Source organism: Dreissena polymorpha, chromosome 7 (assembly GCF_020536995.1).
Source record: "Dreissena polymorpha isolate Duluth1 chromosome 7, UMN_Dpol_1.0, whole genome shotgun sequence".
Lineage (NCBI taxonomy): Eukaryota > Metazoa > Mollusca > Bivalvia > Myida > Dreissenidae > Dreissena > Dreissena polymorpha.
The window spans coordinates 7,358,988-7,386,059 of NC_068361.1; the positions used below are offsets into that span (position 1 = coordinate 7,358,988).

General features: G+C 33.4%; 2 protein-coding genes across 2 annotated transcripts in view; one reads left to right on the forward strand and one right to left on the reverse strand.

Annotated features, from left to right (window-relative positions):
* LOC127838358 (uncharacterized) overlaps positions 1–27,072 on the reverse strand; it is a 372,916-nt gene that overhangs the window by 106,448 nt on the left and 239,396 nt on the right. The gene's annotated exons all lie outside the window — the stretch shown is intronic.
* On the forward strand, positions 129–26,872 carry LOC127838356 (uncharacterized). Its single transcript, XM_052366059.1, has 10 exons — positions 129–262; positions 493–828; positions 21,052–21,384; positions 22,275–22,574; positions 22,719–23,018; positions 23,165–23,308; positions 23,455–23,514; positions 23,743–23,773; positions 25,626–25,723; positions 26,070–26,872. The coding sequence occupies exons 1-10, from the start codon at positions 205–207 to the stop codon at positions 26,102–26,104; spliced, it is 1,695 nt and encodes a 564-aa protein (XP_052222019.1). The 5' UTR covers positions 129–204; the 3' UTR covers positions 26,105–26,872.

Consider the following 27,072-nt stretch of genomic DNA (forward strand, 5'->3'; position numbering starts at 1 on the left):
AGTTGAAAGCCGGCTGACAAGTATATTATGTGCAGCGCGAAAGAGTGTAATTTAATGTATTGATTATAACGCGATAAAGTTAACACTCACTGATTACAGTTTGAATATTTACAGTGTATTTGAACTTCCTGTTTTAAGACAATCAAATTACGTGTTTATATGGTTAAGCATACGAAGTCATTGTGTTAAATTAAAAAATTCAAAATGGATAAATGTTTCAAAATACTTTTACTCTTTTTATGTATAAGTATTTATTCGACAGGTATATGCTTTCCTTTACATTCGTATAACTCTTCTGATCGTGTCGGTTGTCACCTATAAGATGGAATTATGTCTTGAATATTAAGTTAGAAATTATTTTTATTATTATTTGTATTATTTTATACTTATTATTATTATTATTATTATTATTATTATTATTATTATTATTATTATTAGTGTTATTATTATTATGTTTATTATTATGTTTATTATTATTATTATCATTTTTAGTCTTGTGTCAAAACCCACATCTGATATCTGATGTGTCTTGGGTAGCAGAGAACTATTCACTGACATTGACCTGTGTCCTTCCTAGCGCTGTGATACCTGTGGCATGGATCAAGAATGGTGTTTCTACAGGCATGAGAATTGGGTTATTATCAGGAAGATGCGTATCAGATCCATCGCCACTACCGCAGAGATTCAGCTTCACGTGCGTCAATGCAACTGTCTACACTCTGACCATCCTGCAGATGAACCGAACACTGAATGGGGACAACTGGCAGTGCAGCATTAACAACGTTGGTTTACCTATATATAGCGAGACAGTTACCCTAACAGTGAAAGGTAAATCATATACAAGTGTGTTCAATACTGTATTTAAGTGATATATAATGCAATAATGCTATGTGTTGATTTTAAGTTTTTAATGTCTATTCTTTGTTTATCTGTGTACTTCTTGAACAACAAATTCTCAATTTACTATTGCTGCCGCTGCTTGTGCTGCGTAAGATGATACAATCAAAATCAAATCAAACTGCAATGAAAGAAACTATGTATCAATTTAATTTCAATTTATTCACTTAAGGTCTGATATATACCAGACAGCATAACTGTTGCTTTCTGAGGCACTGCAACATGAAACAAAAACAAGTCTAATCTATATAATTTATCGTCTAAAATTAACAAGAAAAGTAGCACCATACAGAGTCATATTCAGATAACGCACTTACAGGAAGATTAAGTAAAAGTGTTTTCAAAAAACAAACAAATGTCATAACTTTGCTGCATATGTTCCTGTAAAACTGAAAATAATTATATTAGGCTGCGTGTAGTGTTGTATATTGTTTTGGTGTTGTATTATCTACACAGTGTTTAAACCAGCTGTATCCTCACCGGATGTTGCGATGTGATTGCCATGGCGAAATGATCTATGTAGTGAAGTGCGATTCACACAGTTGATTATTATAAAAATATGGTCCTTTAATTAAACCAGACAACGTGCTTGCCTTTTTTTTTTTTTAATTTAATATTTGAATGTTGTACAAGCTACAACACCATTCATCCTTAATGTATAAAATCATTTTAATTTCCAATCAATTCATTAAAAATTATACATCAAGACATTGTTTCAAAACAGAAACATACGTTTAATAATGCCTATTGAAGCATTATAATCGATTCTATAATTAGCGTTCAGGGCACCCCATAAAAACGTTATTTTTCCAACCTGCATACGTTAAAGTTATTGGCCCACTCAATAAAAACGTCTTTGTAAATATTCTGTTTTGAAAACCAAAATTATATACTAGAAAATAATATGATAATAGGTGCTACCTAATTTACGGGCAAAAGCTTATTTGATTACCACGTAATGTAATAAAAATTTAGTCATTATTGTGTACAAAACATTATAATTGTTTCAATACAAAATATTTCATCCAAACAATTTAATCTCATTTTTTAATGGATGAAGCGTTTTACATCTGCCAAACTTTGAGACCTAATATTTTGTAAGTGTGTGCTTATTGAACCACTAGAATTCAAAGAATGGTCGGTGGCTACGGCGTAGTGGATATGGTGTCCGCTTAGCGACTCGAAGGTCTACGTATTGATCCTTTTAATGGAAGCGTTCTTTAGATCACCCTTTAGAAACCAAACACTTGTCCTAACCAGGAAAGTTAAGGAAACATATTGTTTTATTTTCCCCTACCGATGAAACCGGATGGGACTTATGGTTTGCGCTCCGTCTGTCAGTCTGTCAGTCAGTCTGTCTCTCCGTCACACTTTTCTGGATCCTGCGATAACTTTAAAAGTTCTTCATATTTTTCCATGAAACTTGAAACATGGATATTATCAGACATGGCGAAAGCCCGACGGTGAAATGCAAAATTGTCGGCCTTACTGGCCGGCGATTTTTGCTTGAAAAGAGTGTAACCCTATTGCAGTTTTCACAACTACATTATTTTGTGATAACCGACTCATGATATATCCGGACATAATTCGTTGAATTTCGTATAAAACTGCTTCGATACATTCCGAAAGTCGTTCGCCGAACGACATCATACTTAACTATTGCAATCTGAACGCATCGGACAGTGGGCTACACCACACCGTCTTATATTACACCGAAGAGTTTTCCCTGTACCACTGTACAGTGTTGTACGATTGTTTATGGTATAGAACCTAAACATATGGATTAAATCTCAAACTTTGTCGCCCTGCAGAACATCCGCAATGTTGTACCGTTAATTCATGCAATAATAAGAAATACGGGTTCTTTAAGTTTGAATAATGGTATTGTTTATACTTCAAGAAACAACTAATTGGCTTTCTAAACATTTAATTAACATTTGAATATTGTGTATGTAATGACAACTAATGTTTAACAATAACATTGGTCCTTCTATATCTATATTATCAGTTAATTTTAGTGCAAATTTAATGGTGTGTAACCCGAACTATATTTTCGGTGTAATATCTTCCGCCTAGAGGCGTTAGACATATCCTTCCACCAAATACACCCGAGAGACGATCGCCGATATGGCGGAATTGTCCGAGGTGTCCCGATTGTTAACTATTGGTCCGCGAAAGTAATCGGACATATACGAGTTTACGTTCGTTGCACACATGTTGTTAACGTGATCCAATATGACGGACAATAATAAGTAATAACGATGCTCAGCGAAAAGAACAAATAACACTCGAATTAATGACGGACATCATATAATTAGTATGGATTATTGAAAAGCGCGTGTCATTTTGCGATGGAGCATATGTTTTAGATACAAATAAAACTACTTTTTCGGACATGCATGTACGGAATGTCACAGAACAAGTGTTTAAAAATTGGAATGCAGTCTACTCGCGAAGTAAAATTCATCCAACAGTTACAGGATTATCGTTCAAAAAATGCAAAAAAAGACAAACATGATTCGATTTATATGTAAGTGGATCCGTGTTTAATCAGATTCTTGTGCATATAATGCTTTATTATGTTTGCCACTCTATACAGTTAATTGTAATAGCATGTTAGTGAAATGGCTATATAAAGGTAAACGTATTTAATATATTAATTACTCTTAGCTAAATACATCGACAACACTCAAGTATATATGTTAAAAGCGTAAATATATCCACAAACTGAAACTATCACGCTTAATTAACTTTATTAAATCAAGTTTTCATGCTTACATGTATGTTTGCCCTTTTGTGAATTTACTTTGCCATGCCGAGATAAATGGCTCTATGCACTCCCCGGTCTAACACCTAAAATTTAGGCCTATAAAAATTTCAACTGGCCTGTGAATTTTTTCTCCTGGTAGGCCAGTCTGGCCTGTAAATTGTGACGGTCTTTCGCCATGTCTGATTGGATAGATGGCAATACGGAGATTATGCACGTCATTTCATTGTGTTCCTACGTCCAAGAATTTCGGTTGCTATGTCAACAATTATATATATATATAAATTAACTGACAATGGTGGAGTTTAACCGGTAGGGACAATATTTTGCTTGGCAATCTCTTGTTATGTCTCAGTTATATCAAAGTTGTTTATTCTTGCATAACCTGATTTAACATTGGTTATCAAAATAATGTAATGTGTCAATTTTTTTATTTTCAGCATTATCAATGTATGATGATGTAGAACTGAGGGACATCGTACTTGTTTTTTAATTGAAATATTTCATACATATAGGTATCTCACATGGGTTTTCTTTCACATTTTGTGTTGCCTACTATAAATGCTGTCGTCACAACAAAAAACTAGCAATTTTAAAGTAATTCATAAAATCACACTTGAAATTGCATACACTTAGTATGTAGCTTTATATTAAAGATTTGAATGCAGAAAAAGGTCATACAATCTATATCTTTAATTTTTACATTCTAATAACACATGGAACAAACATAGATGTATCAGTAATCATATGAGCTTATTTATATGTCAGTCTTTGTCTTTCTAGGCTTAGCCGCTAGAAAAGGCATGTAAGTAATGCTAATATATTCAGCAGATATATACACATTTATATGGTAATGTATGACGCTACAAAACACTTCTTATAATTTATTTGAACGTTAAAGAATAGTAACAAAATACATTATACTAAATCACTGTCATCAACTTAAAAGAATTTTTACGTACATGTGAATGCACAGTGATAATGTATTTTGAAAAAATGTGGAATTAATGAATTAAGTATTATAAGCCAGTCAGTGCATATATGTAAAACAAGTATAATACAGCAAAGTAGGCAGTTTTTCAAAACAATATCGTACAATTGTATAACCTTTTGAATAATACACAATGCTGCTTTTGTACCAGCGTATTATACATTTATCATGGAATAACAAGTAACAGCCAAATTCTATATTTTACAATTAACAGAAATCATATTAATGACAAAACTAAACAAGCTTGTTTCTACTGTACACTGTCATACTAAAAATGATAACAACACAGTGGTCTAGGTACTTAGTGCTTTTACATACTTGTCGCAAGTTTGTATAATTAGTTTAACATTTATTTGCAGGCGCAGGTCGACATACAGACATTTGCATGGTAACAATCGTTTTTTGGTCCTCAAATCGTTAATTACACAACTCGTTGATAATATTTGAACCTCTGATCTTTATACATGTATTCCATAGCTGATTTTGTTTACAGAACGACATATTTATACTCTCTAAAAATATATGCAAGTTCACATATGTTCCATCGAAGTCAACAAACAGTACCAATAAATAAGATCACCCTGGCAAACATCTTTATTCCTTGGAAACTTTGATAGTTCAGGAATCCCTCCTTTGTTGGTTTATTGAAACCAAATCGGCTGGTTTTGCTCAACAGTCTCAGAATGGTTTGTGTGATACCCAGCACTACGCAGAGCAGATTCTAAAAGGGAAAACAAACACAAATCATAAAAGTTGATGAATGCTGCAGAAATGTTGTAAATGTCCTGTTTTTGTTGATTTTAAACATTCCGGAAGGTTTTAGTACGAACATCCAACAGTATTAAATTTATATAGTGATTTCTAATCTACCAGCAAATCCGCAAAGTGTGCGCAGACGAAGTGTGAACAAGTAGAAAATAAGCTAAAATACTGAAATGTAAATTCGGAATATTGATAAATTTTGTAACTAAACGTTTTTCTGATGGATTTAAACCACAACTTTCTCAATATAGCGCATGCTCACATGTTAACTGCTTCTTAGAGCAACTGGAGAATAGGTAACATAATTTTACATGTAAACAGTAGGGTGGCGCAATTGCAAAACCGTAGGAATAGCGGGCAGCGACACCGCGAGGCTACAGATGCCGTCTTCAATGTTTTTCAGATAATTAACATGCATTAACTGATGAGGTTTATAATAAAAATAAGATCGCGAATATATTGAAGCAAATTTCAAAATTAATTGACATTCATGGTATACCTTTAAGGCGGGTTACATTTACCGAAGTAGTTTTTGGAAAAAATTATCGCGGTTTGTGGAAAACCCGTCTGGAACTATGTCTTATTGCCTAAAGGCCGTGAAACAAAAACAGGAAATAATTCAAATAAAGCAAAAAGTCGCGTATTTTGGCTGTGAAAAAACCTATAATGCAAGAATATAGAGAAGAATGCTATACAAATTAATGACTTTCCTAGCTTATTTTGTCCCGAGGTATGCATATACGTGTGAAATAGCATTTGTCGAAGTGTCTCAGGTGGTCTATAAATGCATCGCCAAAATATATGACGCGGGCAGAAATTTTTCGAGTTCAATAGGTATTTGAATTATATGTATGTATGATTGTCAGACAATTCATACAAAGAGCGGTCAACGCACGCCTCTGCGCGGCGGGCTTTTGCCAGTATTGCCAAATATTTTTTTTTTAAATGAGGTCTCCAGATAATATTCATGCTGAAATGCTTTTTATTTAACCTGTTCTCTTTGGTTTAAACACATTTATTCAAAAATGTTTTTTACAACATAAGTTACAATCATCTAAAGTTTATAGAATCGGAACCTGTTTTCTTTGAGTTTATATTATACATGTTTAAGATTATATACAAACATAAAGGTTTGTAAATAAAAACATGCAATACCATTTTCTTAAAAGAAGAAAAATGTGTAAAAAAAACTTTTTAATAAAGCGTAACGACATTTACAATCATTCCGACGGGAATGGCACAATGAGCATAAAATAAAATATATACTTTTTAAGACAATAACACACGACAGAACTAGATCGGATGTATATAATCGGCTCGTTTTGCGTCTAGGACCGATTAAAGACGCCCGGCCTATCTCTTTCGTGTGCTATCGTCTGTATTACATATCCAATTTGGTTCCTTTACTAATATTTACTCGAAAACCAGCTGTCCATACTTGTATTGTAATTCAATTTATTACGAAATTTACGACGTAACTCGTGTGGCGTAATTTCTAAGAAGAAACACACCAATGGAAGCTAAAATCTCTGGATGTTTGGCACAGCGGTTTATTTAGCAGTACAATACTTTTGAAAAAGCAAAACACGGGTCCGCCTATTTGAATTGTGTTTTTGTCATTCTTTATTGATCAACTCGATGGGAATAAAACAAATCTCTCCAACCAGTCATTTGATTTCGTAAATAATGTCTTTGTCAGAATGGTTATCATTCGATACAAGCTTTTTCAAAAATATATAGTCGTTTAAAATAAATGGATGGCAGAACGGAAAATTGGAGTGCATATTGTTGTAAGTTTATTGTTATAAGTATTGTATTAAAGTTGTCATTTAATTAAGCGTGTCTGTCTCTAAATTTATTCTTTAATGACTCCTGTAAAAGCTAAAATTGTGCCATTAATCTCATCCACTGCACAGTTTCAATTGTAATTACATTTATATATTCTTAGTGTGTGCTGCGTTTAATTATTATTATTTGCAATTCTTTCGTTGATTGGTGGCTTAATTTCATATATCACCTTCGGCTAATAATGAGTCTGGACGGCATTTTGTTTTGTTGAAGCCGCGCGATCCGATTCTTTTCAGATCGATCATATTGGCCTGTCAGATACGAATAACGGCCCGCTCGAGACGTCAACATGTTTCTATTTATATTAACGCACGTTATATCATTAAAACATGTAAGATTCCCCGGAAAATTTAACACTGAAATGCGTATTTACTTGAGATTGTAATATAATAATAGTTGGCAAAAAGCATTGTTACAACACGTTTTGTAATAAAAACCCGAATTGTAATAATTATTACAAAGTGGGCTGCGATGCATTATTACATTTCAGGTCGACAGTAACAACCCGTTTTGTAATAAGAACCCGAAATGCAATAAATTTTATCATGTCCATTAAATTAGAGATACAGACTTTTTTAGAAGTTGTTTTCATGTTTAAATTAGTTTTAGAGTAGGTATTGACTGTTCCCCCGACCTTAGTTCTTTAAGTCTCCATCAACAAATCATGAATGTAATAATTTATTACAAAGTGGGCTGCGATGCATTATTACATTTCGGGTCGACAGTAACAACCCGTTTTGTAATAAAAACCCGAAATGTAATAAATTTTATCATGTCCATTTAATCAGAGATACAGACTTTTTTAGAAGTTGTTTTCATGTTTAAATTAGTTTTAGAGTAGGTATTGACTGTTCCCCGAACTTTGTTCTTAAAGTCTCCATCAACAAATCATGAATGTAATAATTTATTACAAAGTGGGTTGCGATGCATTATTACATTTCGGGTCGACAATAATAACCCGTTTTGTAATAAAAACCCGAAATGTAATAAATGTTATCATGTCCAATAAATCAGAGATATATACTTTTTTAGAAGTTATTTTCATGTTTAAATTAGTTTAAGAGTATGTATTGACAGTTCCTTCGACCTTTGTTCTTATAGACTCCATCAACAAATCATGAATGTAATAATTTATTACAAAGTGGGTTGCGATGCATTATTACATTTCGGGTCGACAGTAACAACCCGTTTTGTAATGAAAACCCGAAATGTAATAAATTTTATCATGTCCAATAAATCAGAGATATATACTTATTTAGAAGTTATTTTCATGTTTAAATTAGTTTTAGAGTATGTATTGACAGTTCCCCCGACCTTTGTTCTTATAGACTCCATAAAAAAATCATGAATGTAAAAATTTATTACAAAGTGGGCTGCGATGCATTTTTACATTTCGGGTCGACAGTAACAACCCGTTTTGTAATAATAACCCGAAATGTAATAAATTTTATCATGTCCATTAAATCAGAGATACAGACTTTTTTAGAAGTTGTTTTCATGTTTAAATTAGTTTTAGAGTAGGTATTGACTGTTCCCCCGACCTTTGTTCTTAAAGTCTCCATCAACAAATCATGAATGTAATAATTTATTACAAAGTGGGTTGCGATGCATTATTACATTTCGGGTCGACAGTAACAACCCGTTTTGTAATAAAAACCCGAAATGTAATAAAATTTATCATGTCCATTAAATCAGAGATACATACTTTTTTAGAAGTTGTTTTCATGTTTAAATTAGTTTTAGAGTAGGTATTAACTGTTCCCCGAACTTTGTTCTTAAAGTCTCCATCAACAAATCATGAATGTAATAATTTATTACAAAGTGGGTTGCGATGCATTATTACATTTCGGGTCGACAGTAACAACCCGTTTTGTAATAAAAACCCGAAATGTAATAAATTTTATCATGTCCATTAAATCAGAGATAAAGTCTTTTTTAGAAGTTATTTTCATGTTTTAAATTGTTATTTTCATGTTTAAATTAGTTTAAGAGTAGGTATTGAATGTTTCCCCGACATTTGTTTTTATAGACTCCATCAACAAATCATGAATGTAATAATTTATTACAAAGTGGGTTGCGATGCATTATTACTTTTCGGGTCGACAGTAACAACCCGTTTTGTAATAAAAACCCGAAATGTAATAAATTTTATCATGTCCATTAAATCAGAGATATATACTTTTTTAGAAGTTATTTTCATGTTTAAATTAGTTTAAGAGTATGTATTGACAGTTCGCCCGACCTTTGTTCTTATAGACTCCATCAACAAATCATGAATGTAATAATTTATTACAAAGTGGGTTGCGATGCATTATTACATTTCGGGTCGACAGTAACAACCCGTTTTGTAATAAAAACCCGAAATGTAATAAATTTTATCATGTCCAATAAATCAGAGATATATACTTTTTAAGAAGTTATTTTCATTTTAAATTAGTTTTAGAGTATGTATTGACAGTTCCCCCGACCTTTGTTCTTATAGACTCCATCAACAAATCATGAATGTAATAATCTATTACAAAGTGGGTTGCGATGCATTATTACATTTCGGGTCGACAGTAACAACCCGTTTTGTAAGAAAAACCCGAAATGTAATAATTTTTATCATGTCCAATAAATCAGAGATATATACTTTTTTAGAAGTTATTTTCATGTTTAAATTAGTTTTAGAGTATGTATTGACAGTTCCCCCGACCTTTGTTCTTATAGACTCCATTAAAAATCATATATGTAATAATTTATTACAAAGTGGGCTGCGATTCATTATTACATTTTGGGTCGACAGTAACAACCCGTTTTGTAATAAAAACCCGAAATGTAATAAATTTTATCATGTCCATTAAATCAGAGATACAGACTTTTTTAGAAGTTGTTTTCATGTTTAAATTGGTATTGAATGTTCCCCCGACCTTTGTTCTTTAAATCTCGATCAACAAGTCATGAATGCAATAATTTATTACAAAGTGGATTGCGATGCATTATTACATTTCGGGTCGACAGTAACAACCCGTTTTGTAATAAAAACCCGAAATGTAATAAATGTTATCATGTTCATTAAATCAGAGATACAGACTATTTTAGAAGTTATTTTCATGTTTAAATAAGTTTTAGAGTAGGTATTGAATGTTTCCCCGACCTTTGTTTTTATAGACTCCATCAACAAATCATGAATGTAATAATTTATTACAAAGTGGGTTGCGATGCATTATTACATTTCGGGTCGACAGTAACAACCCGTTTTGTAATGAAAACCCGAATTGTAATAAATTTTATCTTGTCCAATAAATCAGAGATATATACTTTTTTAGAAGTTATTTTCATGTTTAAATTAGTTTTAGAGTATGTATTGACAGTTCCCCCGACCTTTGTTCTTATAGACTTCATCAAAAAATCACGAATGTAAAAATTTATTACAAAGTGGGCTGCGATGCATTATTACATTTCGGGTCGACAGTAACAACCCGTTTTGTAATAATAACCCAAAATGTAATAAATTTTATCATGTCCATTAAATCAGAGATACAGACTTTTTTAGAAGTTGTTTTCATGTTTAAATTAGTTTTAGAGTAGGTATTGAATGTTCCCCCGACCTTTGTTCTTAAAGTCTCCATCAACAAATCATGAATGTAATAATTTATTACAAAGTGGGTTGCGATGCATTTTTACATTTCGGGTCGACAGTAACAACCCGTTTTGTAATAAAAACCCGAAATGTAATAAATTTTATCATGTCCATTAAATCAGAGATAAAGTCTTTTTTAGAAGTTATTTTCATGTTTAAATTGTAATAAAAACCCGAAATGTAATAAATGTAACTGAGTCAGACAAAGTCCGAGATACAGTCATTTTTGAAGTTATTTTCAAATTAACATAAGTTTTAGAGAAGGTATTGACAATTCCCCGGACCGTTGTTCTTATAGACTCCATCAACATATCACGAATGTACTAATTTATTACAAAGTGGGTTGCGATGCATTATTAGATTTCGGGTTGACAGTAACAACCGGTTTTGCAATAAAACCCCAAAATGTTATACATTTGCCCATGTCGTAAAAAGTCCGAGATGTTGATATGTTTTGAATTTATTTTCAAGTTTAAATACAATTTTGATTAGGAATTGACAATTCACCCGACCTTTGTTCTTGTAGACTCCATAACAAAATCATAAATGCAATAATGTATTGCAAAGTGCGTTGCGATGCCTTAATACATTTCGGGTTGACAGTAACAACCCGTTATGTAATAAAACCCCGAAATGTTATAAATTGTCCGATGTCCGATAAAGTCCCAGATATAGATTTGTTAGAATATTGTTTCATGTTTAAAAAAAAAATTGAGTAGGAATTGACTTTTCACCCGACCTTCGTTCTTATACATTTCATCAAACAAACATAAATGTAATAAAGTATTACTTCGTGGGTTGCGATGCATTATTACATATCGGATGACAATAAAAGTTATTCAAACGATCTGCGAAAATACTTTCATATTTAAATATAGCGACTACCCAAATTATTTACGACGACATACATGCGTTTTCAATCTGACTTAATTCGTCGCTCACTGTGCATATATTTGTAAAGCGTCTGTACTTTAAGTTTCTATTACGATGCAAAAAATAAAAATGTCTAAGAAAGGTAGAAAGACGTCCGCGATTGTTGCGCCAAAATATCAGTTGACAGTTACAAAGATATCAGGTAACATCAGTTTTTTTTATTTTATTTAAAGTGTATATCATGGACAGTTTCAAGGATTAAAGATGTTATGAAACATAAGTTTATTTTAGTTAATTATGATAGTTTACAGTTTTATTGAATCAATACAAGTGTGCAGCTTCAACAGAAGTTAATCAGCAATGACTTTAAGGTATGCACTTTTATAACTTATTTCACCCTTTTTCAAGAATGGAATCCCCCTATTTTTCAAAATCAATGGGTGAAAACCTCATTTCCCAAATAATTACCTGGGGCACTGTATAAACCATAATATAAACACGAAAATAGCCTTATAATTCCTATGATAGCCTACGAATCTTCGACATAATTCTACGTCGAATACACAGTGTATACTAACTTCTAAAAGTGTAAACGTAATGTTCATATCAAAGTAAGTAATTTGTAGTCTGGAATCAGCCAGTGCTCATTTCCTAAATATAAGTAAACACGTAAATGCACTATGGATACTTGTAGAACAAAATAATTAACCCGTTCTTACCTGTAAATTTACTTAAAACTTAAAAAATCCTTGCCTGCATACGTTCTGCTCAATAAAACGGGACGTATTTGAGGACTTTGTACCTAAATCACTAGTTGCAATAATACAACTCCCAGCTATTGACTCTCCGCGTCGCTCGTATGTACTAATTAAAGCTCAGAGCATTCAAGAAAAAATACCTAACTCACCTGCTCGTTATCATTGTGTTTAGGTTACAATATACTAAATCAACGTACACACCAACACCCCGGCCAACGTACACACCAACACCCCGGCCAACGTACACATCAACACCCCGGCCAACGTACAAATCAACACCCCGGCCAACGTACACACCAACAATCCGGCCAACGTACACACCAACACGCCGGCCAACGTACACACCAACACTCCGGCCAACGTACACACCAACACCCCGGCCAACGTACACCAACACTCCGGTAAACGTACACATCAACACCCCGGCCAGCGTACACACAAACACCCCGGTCAACGTACACACCAACACCCCGGCCAACGTACACACCAACACCCCGGCCAACGTACACACCAACACTCCGGCCAACGTACACACCAACACGCCGGCCAACGTACACACCAACACCCCGGCCAACGTACACACCAACACCCCGGCCATCGTACACACCAACACCCCGGCCAACGTACACACCAATACCCCGGCCAACGTACACACCAACACTCCGGCCAACGTACACACCAACACCCCGGCCAACGTACACACCAACACCCCGGCCAACGTACACACCAATACCCCGGCCAACGTACACACCAACACCCCGGCCAACGTACACACCAGCACCCCGGCTAACGTACACACCAACACCCCGGCCAACGTACACACCAACACGCCGGCCAACGTACACTCCAACACCCCGGCCAACGTACACACCAACACGCCGGCCAACGTACACACCAACACGCCGGCCAACGTTCACACCAACACTCCGGCCAACGTACACACCAACACCCCGGCCAACGTACACACCCGATCAGTGGAATAAGTGTCAGGATATATGCAGAATCTGGTGTTTTTTCGAGTTATATTTTAGTGAATACAATTAATTTATTAACAAGTATGTTAGTTTTTGTTGTACAGCCCTTTTAAACGCTTTAGGACAGACCGACAGACAAACAAACAGACAGACAGACAAGTTCACTCCTATATACCCCCCCTAAACTTCGTTTGTGGGGGTATAATAAGGTCGTTTTATTTGTCTATTTTTCACATTCAAAATGATTGAAGTGGACATACTAGTATATGAAAAGTTCGTTATATATTTGAAGACAGATAAATTTGCCATTGATGTGGTTTTGTTGCTTAAAGGGATCTTTTCACGTTTTGATAAATTGACAAAATTGAAAAAAGTTGTTTTAGATTCGCACATTTTCGTTTAAGTTATGATATTTGTGAGGAATCAGTAATACTGAACATTTACCATGGTCTAATATAGCCATTATATGCATCTTTTGACGATTTAAAAACCTGAAAATTATAAAGCGTTGCAACGCGAAACGATTGAATAATTTGGAGAGTTCTGTTTTTGTCGTTTTATTTTGTGAAACTACGAAGATTGCTTATATAAAGTATAAAATACGTCGCTCATACATACTTGGCAGGATGGCCGAGCTGATTTATTGGTTTTTACTCCAGGACTTCGGGGGTCACTGGTTCGAGCCCTGATGAGTGCTACATTTTTTTCCTTTTTTAATTTTATTCTTGATTTTTTACTTGAGCTTTTTTGATCCAATGTTTGCATTTATCATTATAAAGCACTTAATGACAAACTTCAAAACATGCCAACATCTTTTAAAAGGCCATAACATAACATAGCATAACATACCATTTATTCGGCATTAAATAGCATATTGCAAATGTATAGCCTATACACAGTATGTGTTTGAGATAGCAAAGACATGGTACATGTATTTGAGAAGTACAACACAAAATGATGTATACAAATAGTGGGTAAAACAAAATAGAAAAAAACATGTCAAAATCATTCAAAGAATAGAATCAATAAGTCAATTACATAATGAATATATAATTTCGGTGGTGAAGTTCATTTCCAAAAAATAAGTTCTCATTGTTTAAATGATCGATTATATTTTCAATGCTGGATACAATTAAAAATTTCAAAATTGTTCAATTACACAGACTTAGTTAAGTAACATTATTACGTAATGCTTATGATTAAATTACAAAAAATAATGAGTAGATTTATTTAATCATTAAGCATTAAACATGTGTTTGCTGTCTCTTTTATGTAGATTGAATATTCTAATTGATAATGATAACAAAACAATTACCTTTAGAATATTCTAATTGATAATGATAACAATACAATTACATTTTCAAATTTTGAAAATCATACAAAGAAGTGATCTTCTTCATTACAAATAGTCAACATAATATAAAATAATCGCACAAGTTGATTACTTTTACTCTATCCAATACAGTCATTCGATCACCTTAATATTTTTAACAGTAGGCAAAAGAAAATAATAATCATAGTTAATACGATTCACTTATTATTGTATCTGTTTTAATAGACATACAAAAATGATGGCGTTAACAGCATATATTTTACACTTCGTGTATTGTATAATACTAAATGTTCTTGGCGGCATGTCTCACAACTGCGTCATTCCGATATGAAATGTCATTATCGGTATATTATAAAAGACCCACAGTTTCCACTACTGCGTCAAAGGTACCAAAACCATTTCATAAGAAACAAAATAGTATGTGAATATTTAAGTATAATTAATTAAGTATTATTTTTAATATTCTAGAATGCGTGTTCCACTCTGGATCATCTTAGCGAAACACAACGAATTTTAAAAACATATTGTGGATAATAACTGTGAAAACAAATTAATTCGTACAAAAAAAATCAAATTAATTTATTATCATGAATATAATATTTAATATGTATTATCTTACCCCGCCTGAGAAAATATGAGGCCTTTTCTTGTGTATAACGTTAATAAAACAGATACCTTCCCCTCATTGACTTCTCCATAGAGCATTAGTTATAGACTAGTTAACTTTTAAAAGAAATATTAATTCGAGTTATTCGAGTTCTAGCCTTTTCGTATGTCGTTTTTATTTAAAATTGAGTTAAATATATATAATAATGTTTATTTGACACTGACTTATGTAGAAGACTAAGGGGTTTAATGCATGTGCTTAAAGTGCCGTCCCAGATCAGCCTGTGCAGTCCACACAGGCTAATAAGGGACGATACTTTGCGCCTTTATGATATTATTCGTTTCAAGAAAGTCTCTTCTTAGCAAATATCAAGTTTAGGCGGAAAGTGTCATGCCTGATTAGCCTGTGCGGACTCCACATGCAAATCTTGGACGACACTTTACGCACATGCATTAAACTCCCTTTTCACATAGCGTGGCTCATATGTTTTATAGAACATATCGTACTGAAACAGACGCCATGACTACTAGACTGACTGTTCTGGTCTAGTGAAACATTACGTCGGGCCAGTGAACATTCAGTTATGTATGCAGTCGGTCTCGTGTAAACTTCACATGTTACTCTAATTGTATAATCATACATGCTTCTGCATTATAAAAATAATTATGAACACTGATTAAATGTTAGGATGTTATATTATTATTATCCTTGATTCAGCAAAAGCAGGGCCTTAATCAAACAAACATAGTTGTTAATTTTTACTAAGGTTAAGTTGAACGAAAAAACATATAAGGTTGTAAATATCAAAGTTGTAATACAACGATATTAATAAAATATTATTTAAAGCTATTGATTAGACGACGTTGTCGCGAATTGACTAGCGAATAATTCTAATCGGTGCTACAAATTGATTATACGATCATTTATTGTTTAATTTTTGCATTGTTACGTTTTCCTTGACGTGAATTTAAAATGAAATGCACACTGAAGGCATCTTTCAAACTTCCATTCTCCGAAGTACTAATTGCCTGTAACTTTCAGATACATGTATTAGAGGTTACTGCTATGTTTTTATTAACGGCGTTACTTGGTACATATCGAGCGTAAATTATAGTTTTCAATTATGGCATGTAAATGTGTTTCATCATCCTGAGGTAAGTTAGGCAATTGCAATATAAAGGACCGACTTGTTCGTAAAATTGTTCACAAGTAGCCTACAGTATACCTATATTTCATTAAACACGGAGTACGCATACAATTACAACAGTGATTAAATCAAATAAGTCTCGCTCTGTGAAAAGGGGATTTAATGCATGTGTGTAAATCTTCGTCCATTATTAGCCTGTACAGTCCATACAGGCTAATAAGGGGCGACACATTCCGCATGAATATTTTTAATTGAAGAGAGTCTCTTCATGGCAAAAATCCAGTATAGCCATTAAGAGTCGTCCTTGATTAACCGTTGCCGACTTCTAATAGCAGAGTGGTGCAAACATTTTTTTGTATTAACTCCCGTGAACAACATTGTTTTGGGTAAACTCTGCTTATAAACAATTAGAAGATTTACAGGCTCCGCCAGCGTCGGTACCAGACAGTGTCAATGAAATTGTGAAGAAAAATTCTGGCCAAGTACCAGTTTCGAACGTTTTAAGCGGTGGAATTAAACGATACATAAAATTTGGTGATGACAATAAAGCGCAGAACACAAAATACAAGACCAAAAAGTGATATGAAAATATTTATTAATATATTGGAATAAAACCCCAAAATGTAATTAAGTCTTCGATGTCCGATGAAGTCCGAGACAACAGTTATTTTCGAAGTGATTTTCAAGTTTAAACAAGTTTTAGAGTAGTCTTTTGACAATTCACGCGACATTTATTTCAACATATTTCATGAAATAGTAATGAATGTAACACATTATTACAAAGTGAGTTCCATTGCATTAATACCATCGCGTTTATTTTAATGAGTGGTTTTGTGATTTAAATTCTAATAGTAATGAATTTTCCCATGCAAAATATCGTATATGTATCAATTATTACATTCATGATTTGTTGATGGAGTCTATAAGAACAAAGGTCGTGGAAATTGTCAATACCTACTCTAAAAATAATTTTAACATGAAAACGACTTCTAAAAAAGTCTGTATCTCTGATTTAATGAACATGATAACATTTATTACATTTCGGGTTTTTATTACAAAACGGGTTGTTACTGTCGACCCGAAATGTAATAATGCATCGCAACCCACTTTGTAATAAATTATTACATTCATGATTTGTTGATGGAGTCTATAAGAACAAAGATCGGGGGAACAGTCAATACTTACTCTAAAACTAATTTAAACATGAACATAACTTATAAAAAAGTCTGTATCTCTGATTTAATGGACATGATAAAATTTAATACATTTCGGGTTTTTATTACAAAACGGGTTGTTACTGTCGACCAGAAATGTAATAATGCATCGCAACCCACTTTGTAATAAATTGTTACATTCATGATTTGTTGATGGAGACTTTAAGAACAACGGTCGGGGGAACAGTCAATACCTACTCTAAAACTAATTTAAACATGAAAATAACTTCTAAAAAAATCTGTATCTCTGATTTAATGGACATGATAAAATTTATTACATTTCGGGTTTTTATTACAAAACGGGTTGTTACTGTCGACCCGAAATGTAATAATGCATCGCAACCCACTTTGTAATAATTATTACAATTCGGGTTTTTATTACAAAACGGGTTGTAACAAAGCATCCACCTTCACACTGAACTTCCCTGCAAATACCACTACATTCGTTTTTACTATTGTTAATTTAAACACGATTATGGCGAAATTTTCTTTACACGCTTATATAAAATCCACCTCATTAAGCCAACCAGTTAGCGGAGTCTAAACTTTGCATGTGCCGTTGATGTCACTCGCCCTTACGTCTAAGCTATATCCCTTTGAGTCTTGGGTAATTTTCATTAAGATATAACATTATCCATATTATATTAATAGATTACCATAAATCATTACAAAAATATCGACCTTAGGTTTAGATGTCCTACTTTTTTTTTCCAATGTTTATCGTCGTTTAACATCAAAACAATCGATTGTGTTGATAGTGTCAAACCGCCATCTCGAATGTAAAGTCCTTCTTTAGTCGTGGATTCTAATTGGCTGATATAATGTCAATATTGTCATGCTGTAGACACTGCTGAAACAGAAATTGCGGAGGAGGTAACTTTCGTTGATGATTACCATCTGCATAGAAACAGCAGTGAATACTTGTTTTGTTTTAAAACACATGATTATCAACGCTATGGTTTTAAAAGTAAACATCTGTGTTGTGTTTAATATAATAAACATGATATATTTTAACAATTATATCATCTGCATAACTGTCATAATATTACAGGTATGCTTATACTTATAAACAATATTAAATACTTTTAAATTCAATATGTAAAACATGTAAACAAATTCATTATAAATTAGCGTATTTTTGGAACAGATACGATTAACTTAAACAAAGCAAAATCAATACAAAAGAAATCTGATCTGAGAGCCTCCGTACCACTCTAATTTCCTAACAAAATCTGAGGTAACACAATTGTGAAAACATTGTGCACTATGCCACTTCACAAACACTAATTCATCGCACTCGTCCATTCCTAGTGGAGAAAAATTGATGCATAACAGTTGTTGGCCGGATCACCATCTTATATTTTACTTTGGTTGCCACTGTGTGAAACAACTTGATTCATTTTCATTTTGTGGACTTTGCTTGATGAAGCCATTTGGGCATCAATAATTGCATTAGTTCCGCATTTATTTTGGCTTCTTCTTAGTTTCTTTTTCTTGCATTCCTGAGGTTTTGTTTTATATTGTCTTGGTTCGGCCGCGGTTTCAATTATCGTATCGGTCTTTCATTGTCGTACTTAATGTTTCTGTGCTGCAAGTCTTCGTCGAGAATGATTTCAAAATCAACTCTAAAGGACTTAAATCAAAGAGTAATATTCCAGCTTTTTTGAATACAGCCTGAATTGGTGTAATTAACTTCATATTTGCTTTTCCTGACACTGCGAGTTCATACTTCGTAATGATTCTGCCCTCTACATTCATTATATAATGTTGCTTCTAGACCTAAGAATGATATATCCAGCGCTTATATGGCATATTAACTGTGTGGTTGGAGAAACACAATGAGCACATGGTGTGGTCTTGACCACTTAACAATGTTAAGAGACACATGTGATGAATAGTGATAATGAATTAACAAGATCTATGCATTGTAATCGCAGAATCCTCTTTGTACATATTTCAGGAAATGTTCATTGAGGTATTCATCAGAACTTCACCATTCACTCACTAAGAGTCTGACATTTTGTCGGCTGCACCAGATGCTGCATTATTCATGAACTTGCCATTTGTTCGTTATCCGTGACATGCATAGTAGAGCGGGAGGGCTGTACCTGCTGCATTTGCACTGGCTGCTATGGTAGTGGTGCCTGTAATTGTTGAGATGACTGCTTGTGTTTTACTCGCAGAAACACTATATATGATTTTCGAGCACTTATACACAGGTTGAATTTTTGTCTCATTAAGGTTGTAAATTAGATGTGGTTTTGACTTGAGATTATACTTTTCAAGAACATCATTCAAATCACAATTTTAATTGTCAATGGTTGGTTGTGCTGCTGCCCGATTGGATGACAGTGCCCTTGGTTGGATGACTTCATTCGGTGAACCCATATTTTCAGGAAGGCATAATACTAGATATAACTTTGCTTGTGAACTGGACTACGCATACCAAACTCTCTGACAAGAACATTCAATTGTGAACGATTTATACCATTACCAACCTAGGTCGGGGATTCGTTCGAAAAGAACACAGCATTGCTAACGCAAAACGATTGAATAAATTGGACTGTAACTGTAGTTTCTTTACGATTTGTACTAACACATGGATTGCATGCATACGCTTAAGCACAAACCAATGAACAAAACACTGTCCGGACTTGAGGTTTCTAGCAGCATCTTTTTTATCGGGCCGGCAGGGTTCGAATCCTTCTGAGGTCAACATTTTACAAATGTTTTTGTAGATTTAAACATTGTCATGTTTTAATACTTTATATCTTTAATTCCTTTTAATCATTGTAGTTGAGGTATTTACGAATACATTTGATAAATCTTGAAAAAAGTCGGCCAGCAAGTCCCTTCATAATTTACAAGTTAAGAGCGTATCGCTTAAACAGGCTAAAAGAAATTTTTAGTTAGTCGTGTGAATACAGATTACAATATCATGATGGTACAACGGTTTGTAACTCTGTTCAATTCTTGAGTATATGTCGATAAGTTTATAACCCGTCTGTTTATATGATCAATTATATTCCATATAATGATATACAGCGATTATTGTTTTGCAATAAAATGTTGTCAGTTTGCATTACCTAAAAGAAATAAAGTTTTACAATGCCATTGGCGAACGATTGTCCCCACTTCATAATGACTGTACATAATCTGACTAAAATGAAAAGAAGTTTGCAAAATATGTTACATGTTATGTATAAGTGTGCAATATTATGCATAAATTGTATTGAGTAGTGTTTAATATTTGTTCAGTTCCAATAACGGACGTGTCCTTCAGCAATCCTTCAGCAGAAAACAGTGTAGATGTTGTTGAAAACGGCATCCGCACATTCACGTGTCACACGTCTGGAGGAATCCCAGCTGCCAATGTCACGTGGTACAAGATCAGCGGATCGTCTGCAACAGCGATCACAACGGGCGAGATGTCATTCCACAATACCTCTGCAGACACAACAGTAATTGTCACAAGCACTCTGACTTACACTGCCATGCGAGTGGACCACGGATGTAAAATTTTCTGTAGAGCGAGTAATGTCGTGGGTCAGGTGAAGACATCAACGAGAGAAATACTGCTGAATATATTATGTACGTATTTCTATTACAGTACACGTTTATAATTGGTAACTTCTCATTACGATTCAATATATAAGTGAGTATATGCAAATAATTAATATATAACACAGCAACATAATGCAACAGGGCACATTGCAATATGATTTCTTGGTTAACTGTTAAATTAAGAATTGTTTTTAAGTTCAACATAGTAAATGGATTCGTTTCAATCCATGCCTACCAGATGCAAATCCAAATCATCTCATTCGCGTTCATTTAGTCCCTTCAAAAAAAAAAGAATTCTCCATCCGTTGATCCCCGTTCTAATCCGTCATGTACACGGCAAAGTTTATACCATAAAGAGTTATCAGGTTTCTCACTCGAAATGGAATCGCTGGTTTTGTAAATTTCTTATCAGTTTATTTTACTTTAAACGGGATGCAAGTTCGTGTTACGAACACATCGATTATAAAATAAATACATCGAGTACATGCATGGTTGTACGTTTCAAAATCATTGCGTGTCTTATTTGGGATAAATAATATGTACTGTACATGTATATTCTGGGAGACATATAACAGACAGACAGGACATTTAAACTCCTCCCAGGCTGTTGTTGAAGAATTAATGTCCATTCAACCAAAATCACACACTACTACATTCGTTGTTTTAATCACAACGAAACTTCAGTTCTCTTTGCATAAACAGTATCAACCGTTAGACCCATGGAATCCTAAAGCGATGATGGGATGATAGTACAAAAAAATTAATAGATTTGACAATAGTACACGCGTCTAGTTATGTGGTTCATATATTAATTTCAAGCTAAGAAAATCCAAACGGTATGTTAGGTAGATTGATTTTGTATCTTTGTGTTATATTGTGTTTGTTTTACATGTTTTATATTATTACCTTTTGAATAGTTGCTCCCATGAAGTCTGCGTCGATAGAAATCTACAACAATATTAGCAGTCCAGTTTTTGTCAATGTTACATTGGCTTTCCATGCTGAAGCCTATCCGGTGCCAAAATACACATGGCAAAAGTGTTTGATTACATGTACAGACGTCTATCCTGGTTTTAAATACAATATATACACAAATGCTCTTGTAACAAACTTGACCATAAATAGTGTTGATATTTGTGATTTTGGAAGTTATAGAGTTGTCGTCAGTAACGGCGTTGGTACAGCGTGGATAGAGAAATACAACCTTATTCACCAGGGTAAAGAAAATTGTTTTGTGTTTGGACATATTTTGTAATGCGGTTTTAATTGTATGGTGTTCTCTGGATATTTGACTTTGAAATTGAATAATATATTGTTTGTCTTCATTGTGTGTTGATGTTATCATTTTGAACTTTTTACAGCAAAGCCAGAAACACCGAAATATTTCCACTGTGCGATCAAAGCGGCAACCTCAGTAGAGTGTTATTGGCTGACCGGGTATAACGTCGGTCTGCCGCAGACTTTTGTCATAGAATATAGGAAAATTGACTCGACTACTTGGAATAATGTTTCTGTCGTCGAAGAAATATCCACATCGTTTGTATTGATGAACGTGACTGTAGACAGTCTGAGCCCAACAACAGAATACCAAGCAAGGATGTATGCCAAGAACACGATCGCAGTATCTCAGGTTACCGATACTATAACGTTCACATTGGAAGGTACGTGTTAGGCAGTTTTGAAAAGCAATTTAGTATTTTTTTCAATTTATTTTATGTTATAAATGACAGCATTTTCAAATAAAGAATGTGGTCAATCAAGAGGGTTAAGTCATCCTCGACATTGTTTTGTTTTAACTATTTTCCAGACCGAATCGCCACTGTCACTCAAAAGTCGATGCCCCAAATTGGACCAATTGTTGGTGGCGTTGTGCCAGGGATACTTCTTGTTATAGTCTTGGTGGGCCTGATATACTTACGTCTGACTTACCATATTGACTTCAAAAAGAAAGGTTAGTTTAAAATGCGTAGGTTTCTATAGTGTTTCCTATCATATATCTTCTGAGATAATTGTTCGATTGATTTGCGGATCTGATTTTGTATTGCAAATATTGTCAATGTATTTGTACAGACATACTATTTATAGTTATAACTAAAGGTAAACAAAGCGATACAGCAGTTTACGAAGATGTGAGCAGGAGAAACGAAACAACAAACCGTGAGTAATTCGCTAGTCAGTTATGTTGATGGTGTTTATTAAAAAGGAGTTTTTAAACCGTGCCTGTACCGCTGTACTGTAAACAGAGTTTATACTTATAAATGCTGTTTCTTGCTCGTTGAATTACTGTAAATAATAAATGCAGTATATCAGTATAAATTGTTTCTCGTAAACATACATTGCATACTATTGATCAAGTGGAATTATTAAATGAGTGCTCTTTTGCAGGAGTCTATGAAGGATGTTCATCAACTTCTCTGTTCGTAATGTTTTATTACTTATATAACCATTAAAATTACAATATTCGTTCTTAACAGTACATTTGGTAACTGTTAAGAAATAAGTCTTGATATTTTATAAAGATTGAATTTTATCGTGAACTGATATGATTCGGATATATTTTGATTTAAAAAAACAATTACGATGTCTTTTCGGTCTGTATTACTTTTATTTGTTCGCTTTGATACTGATTTTCGTGTTGTCGTATTAACCGTAAAAAATATTTTTCGGAAATCTATTTTAATAAACTGTACGTAAAGCTTAAAAAAAATACGTAAAAAAAAAGAAATCGTTATACGACACAAAATATCTAAAATCCGATGCTTTTAAAATTGTGATAATGTATAATTATATAAATTGTGCTTGGGTTAACAAAGACACAACATCTAATGATATTAGGTTTTATGTCAGCAAATGTAGGCTTTTGAAACTGACACTCATTTTAAAGAATCAGAAAAATGTACACGTCGTTTTACTCTATGTATATTCAAAACATATTTATTTTTGTTTCCTAATAAGAACCGTAATAGCAGCTATTGAGCATCCGAGACACGCCCCAAGGACTCAGTATGAGGCTCTTAGCAAGTAGCACATTGTCTTTCAAAACAATATCTCGCCAAATATATCAATACCTCAAACATATTCGACTTTGCGTATACATACATGTAGTGATCTATCAACTAAGTGTAACACAAAATTTCATGGTAATTGGATTTTATCTTATAATGAAATATATCGTATAATATCTTCATTTTAACTTTTTCATAAGTTAACACGATATTATAAACTAGTTTTCTATCTTTTAAGCACCTGGCCAAAGATGATTGCATTCGCTTATCACAAGTGTTAATTTTTCCTAAAATATTATTGCCAACTGAAAAAGTGTGGTCTTATCGCATGGTAGATTAAGTGCCATGTCGTGAGTTGCGCATGAAAGGATACTTGCAACATATTGTATCGTTTTAATACACATATGTTTTCCATATTATATATCATTAATCGGAATAGATGCTAATTAATATTAGGCTTATCAATCACTTTTTCAAATAAACATGACGAACAGAGTCATCGTATGACGCTGAACATGATAAATATTCGTCTCTTCAAAGTGTACATGTCTGTAAAATACCAAGATGTTTTTTTCCGCATCAAAACTAATAGTTTGTAGTGCACATGCAAACTGTCTTCATGTCTAATTAAATTGCAAGTTACTGCTGTTGTTGGCTGTAGATGCATATACATGTATACCATATATTTTATATAACTCCATATCTACAAGTCAAGTGATTCAATGAAAACAAACGTCGCATGCTCTCTGTTCGAGGCTGTTGCAATCCGTTTCTTTTAATCTTACATCGTTTATCTTCAATGCCTCTTCAATAGATTACTGTTCTACAAGGGCTGACTATCTGCTTTAGATTCGGTCCTACACGTCTTGTAAAAAATATTGACTAGTAATGCCGCCAATTGTTGAAGCTCCACACACTAGAAGATATTTTGATGAGTTTAATTTAATATTTTGGCCATGAGTTAATGAGACTTGGTGTTGTTACGGTTTGTTTATTAACTTCAGCAAATAGGTTTTCTATATCTTTTACCCAGATGTGTCAAGATACAAGTTTTCTAATTAATTGAGAGCGGATATGCAACGCTTAAAGAATTTTCGTCTTTCGCAGGTTTCTTGATGAAATCGTATTGACTGAATAAATAATATGTGAATACTATGGATACAATCGAGATTTACAGGAATGCTATACAAAGCATCGAGAAATATCTTAACTTATCCCTCGCGTGTTTCTTTTAATGCTTAAAACATTGTGTGTATCTTTAAGATCTCCTGGTGAATATTCGTCACTTCAAGATCAACTGCCTCGTGACGACAACTTTCCACAAAGTGGGGCATTAGGGACAAATACAATTGAGCTGCAAGGTAAAGTGTATCTAGTCCGTATGGCAGATGAATTCGTGTAGATGCTCAGTTTAAGGATTGCCAAGTTCTTGTTTCGCGTTTTTTTAAATATATGTATACGTGTTACTTAAATTAATGTTGGATACCTTGTTGTGCATAAGACAGTTAAATATATATTCTGATGCGCGGGTTAGTACATATTCATTCTACTTGTCAGTGTAGTTCATACGTAACTTACGATCATATATTTCGTTGAATGCAAGGCATGTAAATCGCTTAGGTAATAATATAGTTAAATGCAGTTTTACGTTTTCCATTTCATAAAGTTATGTTAGTAATACATGTTTGATTTGTTTTTCGTTCGCAGAAGAGTCAGCGTATCAAAATGAAAGACTGGCTTGAATTGAACAACGAAAAACTACATGGTGAAGCAAAGTTACACGTGCATGATTACATTCTTTACATGGTATCTCAAAGGCAGTCCCGTGATTAAAATAGCATCATGACGTGAATTTTGTGCACACAACAACGTGGAATTTAGATATGTTATTAATGTATCAGACATTCGATATGATATTCGGTATTCACATGCATACGTACACGTCATTACATGTTATGAATGATATGTTTCATACATTCCAGCTGCCATACTTTTCATATTGCTTGAATCGCCGCTACTGCAATATTGTGAATGTCTGAAACAATGCATGAAACAAAGATGTTGGTTTTCACTAACCTAACAGATCCTTATTTAATAGTGCTGACCATAAACTTATTTTTATATTTTTTGTCGAATTTTCGATCTAAATGAAGTTTTACACACACACACACACACACACACATTATTTGTGCACATTTATATTTTGTATCATTGAATATTAAAATGGATGCTATATCAAGATTATTTTACAGTTGTAACTAAAGCTGAATGAAAAAATAAAATAAATGTGTAAACATGCATTCATATACAATACACACAGTTTTATGTTTAAAAACACTATTACAGACAACTAACGCGCAGACACACATGCTCTTTCTTTCTCTTTTGTTTATATAATATAATATAATATTATGTACAACGTGTGATACAAAACAGTAAAAAACTGGAAATTTCATGATTTTTTACAAATAAAGAGATATCTCTTCACTTCCAAAAATAAAATATTAATATGGTCCATTTTTTCCAAAACAAATTATTGACAAGTAAATGTACTTAAGTAAAACTTGTAATCAATTCATGTGCATATTATTGATTAAAGACTGGATGTGTTAACAGTCGCAAAATAGATCAGTTTAACTTTCCTCATATTGTTTACAAAAAAAACAACATAAATTATCATTTAATATTTTTGTCTAATAAAGATTTTTTC